The sequence below is a fragment of the Mustela nigripes genome, chromosome 16 (genome assembly GCF_022355385.1).
Source record: "Mustela nigripes isolate SB6536 chromosome 16, MUSNIG.SB6536, whole genome shotgun sequence".
Taxonomy (NCBI): Eukaryota; Metazoa; Chordata; class Mammalia; order Carnivora; family Mustelidae; genus Mustela; species Mustela nigripes.
The window spans coordinates 19,524,318-19,528,873 of NC_081572.1; the positions used below are offsets into that span (position 1 = coordinate 19,524,318).

Below are 4,556 nucleotides of genomic sequence, written 5' to 3' on the forward strand. Positions count from 1 at the left end.
CACCAGGCATTGTTGTTTTGGTTGTTTTTTTTCAGGCATTGTAATTTTGGTTTGGCTGTATTTAGAGGGTTCATTCTCTTGTGTTCTGATCTTATGCCTTTGAAGTCTGGTGGGTGGGGTTTTTCCTTCAAGGGAAGGTGCCGAGGCCTTCTGCTCTTTGCACACAGTGCGCCGCAGAGCTTTGCACCCAGAGCGTGCCTTGGACAGCCACAGTGACAGTGAAGAGGAGCTCGCGGCCTTCTGTCCTCAGGTATCTTAGATGTGGGAAGTACACCACTGGCTAGTTTTCTTTTAGCTCCCTTTAACCATATGGCGCCTCACATTTAGGCTGTAACTAAGCTTTCAAACTTACGGTGCTCCAGGGCTCCACCCTCCCCTTGCCCCATGAACAGTGAGGAAAGCAGCTCGTGTTATACTGGGACTTTGGGTGTGTGGATCTCAGTTTGAACCTGGTGACCAGCACACCCTCTTCCGTGTCTCCTTTTAACCCCTGCCATCATGGCAAGACTTCTGGGACTAGTGTGATCGTCTTTTAAACAGCCCAGCTCACCTTTTGTTGGGCAGTGTATCTTCCCGGCCCCCAAGAAAAGTAATCTCTGCATCAGCTACTCGCTTTAGAGTAAGTGGCTGGTTGGCTTTACCGACTGCTTTCCTTCCTGCTCGAGATCGATAAGTAAGGGTATTTTTCTTGGGGGAGCAGCCTAGAAGGATCACGATACTGACTGAAGTCCCCAGTCGTGTCTGATTGCAGTGCTGGCCGTAGGCTAGCCTTTAAGGCCTACTAATTAGTAGAGCTATAACTGGGGAACTGCACCTGTTCCTAATGGCATCCGTTCTTCAGGCTTGTTGATCTTTTCTCTCCTAAGCTGGATGATTCTACTGTTGCCAGGGAATTGGCCATCACAGACTCTGAGCACTCAGATGCTGAGGTCTCTTGTACAGACAATGGCACGTTCAATCTTTCACGGGGCCAGACACCTCTAACAGAAGGCTCTGAAGGTGAGGGGGACCATGGATGTGAATTCATAATGGCTCTGACTGTCGCTGCTCAGCTTCCCTGGGCAGAGCGGATACTGCCCCCACCTCTCCTATTTTCAGAGGTGTGGAACAGGTGGCAGAGCAGCTTTGGTGGGGGTGGGGGGGTATGGCTGCAGCTGGGATTGCGCTGCTGCTCTCCTTAAAATCCTCAGTAGTCTCGGTTCTAGGCTCCGGTAGAGTATAAGGGAGGAAGGGGAGGGAATTCTTTGGCCAGCAGAGATCACAGCAGTATATAAGTGGAGGGGAAACACCCAACAGTGCTCCAGGTTTTGCTTTACCCTGAGAAATTCCAGGTAAAAAAATCTGGTTGCATGGTGCTGACTTTGTGGGGGCTAGGGCACAGGAGTGCCAGACTGTTGCCATGTCTCAGACAATCCTCTTCTCCCAGACCTAGATGGTCACAGTGATCCAGAAGAATCCTTTGCCAGAGACCTTCCAGACTTCCCTTCCATTAATGTGGATCCCGCTGGCCTGGATGATGAGGACGATACCAGCATTGGGATGCCTAGCTTGATGTACCGTTCCCCACCAGGGGCTGAGGAGCTCCAGAACCCCACTGCCAGCCAGGAGGAGGCTGTGCTGCCGGAGCTCCTGCTCAGTGCCCTGCCTGCAGGGTCCCACCTCACCAGCAACCTCGCCAGCCTGGTCTCCCAGGGCATGATCCATCTGGCCCTGTCAGGGGCCTCCCAGCCAGGCCCTTCTGGCCTGCCTCCCCGGAGAACAACAAGAGGCTTCCTCCGGGCCCCCAGTTCAGACCTGGACACTGATGCTGAGGGGGATGACTTTGAACTTCTGGACCAGTCGGAGCTGAATCAGCTGGACCCTGCCAGTTCCAGGAGCCACTGAAGCAGAGACTCCTTTTAGGGGTCACTGTGGTTTAGGTTTCTTTTTCTCCCGATCCCACTTAAGGTGAAGGGGCAAGGGAAGAACCCAGGTCCCATCTGCTGAATTACATATGTGTGCTTGGTGGCCTGGCTGAAGCTCAGGCCTTCCGAGAGGATGGATGCTCACACCCCTGCTACCCACCCGCTGGACGCCCGGTTCTGAGCTCAGTCGCTGCAGTGAGAGTGCTCCCCTGAGGGAGGCGTCTCTCCATCAGAATGGCACTTTTGGGGAACAGAGTAATCAGGGGTATTGGTTCCCCTTTGAGGGGGTGCTGCTGTTCGCTTCTAGGTATGGGTGCTCGGGGGCCCTCTGTGACCGAAGCACCCTTCCCTTCCTCCCTCCCTCCATCACCTCCTTGGAGCTCCAAGTCAGGCAGCAGCTGCCATCCTCCTCTTTTGCGAAGCCATGATTTGATTTGTCTTTTTCTAAGCAAGTTTTTTGGTTGGGCAGAGCAGGCCTGCTCCTTCTGCCCCAGCCCATCCTCATTTCTTGAGGCCTAACCTCCAGTGCTCCAAAGTAGTGCTTGTGAAATTTCAGAACTGTGAACATGTTGTGGGGGCGGGCTTCTTCGACATTACCTTGGGCTGTGGGGTCAGCTGGCTGAGAGGGCGAGTGCCTCTGTATCTCCTGGTCTCATGGAATTTTCTGAAGCTGCCTGGTTACTTCTGGTGCTGCTACCCCCGGCTCCATTTGACCATCAGCCTGAGCAACGAGCAAAGCAATACCACACCGCATCCGCATCTGCATCCGCATCCGTGTTCCGGTGGCCTCCCCGGCTCCTCCGCTGGAGCGGCAGTGCTTGCGCGGCATGTCAGGGAGCACTTTACCAGTGGCCTGCCGGCATTCGCGCAGGGCGCAGCTCTTCCTGCACCAGCTCTTCCTACTCCCTGTTCAGTTCCTTTAATACTTTCATTTTTAACTGCTTCCCAACTTGGCGGGGCCTCATTTAAGGAGAACCCAGTTAGCAAGAATGTGTCTGCAGTCAGTAGAGACTTCTCTAAGGGGTTTCTGTTCTACTGCCCCTAGAAAAATCATGTGAGACAAAAACGAAAAATGATCATTCTAGACCTGTGCCAGCCTACAGCCTCTCTTTGGCTCCCCAGTCAGAGCTCAGGCCAAACTGTTCTGTCATTTTGCCCTCTGCATTAACCCTTTGCTGATCCTCAGGGACCACTCCCCCAACACCCCCATACCTGGGCAAGGGATGTTGGACAGAGCCCATTTTCGTGTGCTGCAGGTGGGAGTGTGCTAACATGTTTGCTCTTGGTTGATGGAAAAGGTAGAGGCCAGGAGTGAAAATTAAGGGAGAAGAGCTAGGTGCCTGTTTCATAATCACTTGTGTGTGTGAAGTTTAGGGGTAAATGGCATCTCCCTGCTTTATGGTTCTCAGACTTTGGACAGAGCCCAGATGTCTCACAGGTGAGCTCTGATGTGGGAAAAAAACGGGAAGTGTGGAAGAAGAGTGGGTTTGGGTGTGTTTGCAGGAGTGTGGGTAGCTTCAGGCCTTGGAAGTTGGCAAGACGGAGGGAGGAAGGAGAGCAAAATCTTCAGAAGGTGTTTCTTGTACCCGGGGGATCCGGCTCTGAATCTCCTTAGTCCTCCACTGTGAACTGGGGTGGGGATGGGCGGCGGGGGGTGGGGGGGTGGGGGGGAGTGGTGCTGGGGAATAAATCTTGTATGAGAACAATCTTTAAGAGACTGGTATTGAATGGTGTCTTGCCCTTGGTAAGGACAGCTGGTTAATCCGAGATGGGATTAATCTGAGGTGACAGCCTCAGAAGAGTAAACCAGGGTGTGAGGGACCCCCCTGCCTGTCCCTATTTGTGACCTTTGTGATGACTACATAGGAGGCCACTTCCCCTCCCCAGGAGAGCCCAGGCAGCACAACTGGCACTATCGACTAGCATCTAGCCTGCACTCCCATCATTTTAATTTTTTTTTAAAGATTGTATTTTTTAAAGAGTGCACAAGCAGGGAGTGGCAAACAAGAGGGAGAGAAGCAGGCTCCCTGCTGAACAAGGAGCTGGGCCTGAGGACCTGAGCCGAAGGCAGAAACCCAGCCAACCGAGCCACCTAGGCATCCCCATTTTTAATTCTTAATATTGTTCCCTAGCTGTGTGAAGACAAGTAGGTGCTTCAAAGGCTAATGAGACTTTAGGTAACAGGTTTTATTTTCTTTTTAAATTTTTTTAAAAGATTTTATTTATTTGATAGATCCTAAGTAGGCAGAGAGGCAGGTAGAGAGAGGAAGCGGGCTCCCTGCAGAGCAGAGAGCCCGATGTGGGGCCAGAACCCAGGACCCTGGGATCATGACCTGAGCCGAAGGCAGAGGCTTTTAACCCACTGAGCCTCCCAGGTGCCCCTTTTTTTAAAGATTGATTTATTTAGGTAACAGGTTTTAAAAAGTAGCACCATGCTCCTCCCCTGGAGTGAGCCGCAGGGACAGCTGCTCTTTGGCCTTCGGCTGACCTCAGAAACTAGAAACACTTATTTCAGGCTTTGTCCCACTGGCCACTGTGGGCAGGAGTGGAAAACACCTGCCAGGTGTTGCCATAAGATCCACTCCGCCAACAGGAAACTTTTCTACAAGCTTTGCGGCTTAACAGTATAGCCCCCTCCCAACCCTGCTTTCC

The 4,556-nt window shown here is 52.5% G+C and overlaps 1 protein-coding gene across 1 annotated transcript in view; it reads left to right on the forward strand.

Annotated features, from left to right (window-relative positions):
- RETREG3 (reticulophagy regulator family member 3) overlaps window positions 1-3,255 on the forward strand; it is a 21,432-nt gene extending 18,177 nt beyond the window's left edge. The window contains exons 7-9 of the mRNA XM_059378537.1: window positions 168-250; window positions 867-999; window positions 1,427-3,255. Coding sequence (XP_059234520.1) covers window positions 168-250; window positions 867-999; window positions 1,427-1,884 — 674 coding nt within the window. The 3' untranslated portion in view covers window positions 1,885-3,255. The remainder of the gene's footprint in view (window positions 1-167; window positions 251-866; window positions 1,000-1,426) is intronic.
- The last annotated feature ends 1,301 nt before the right edge of the window (window positions 3,256-4,556 follow it).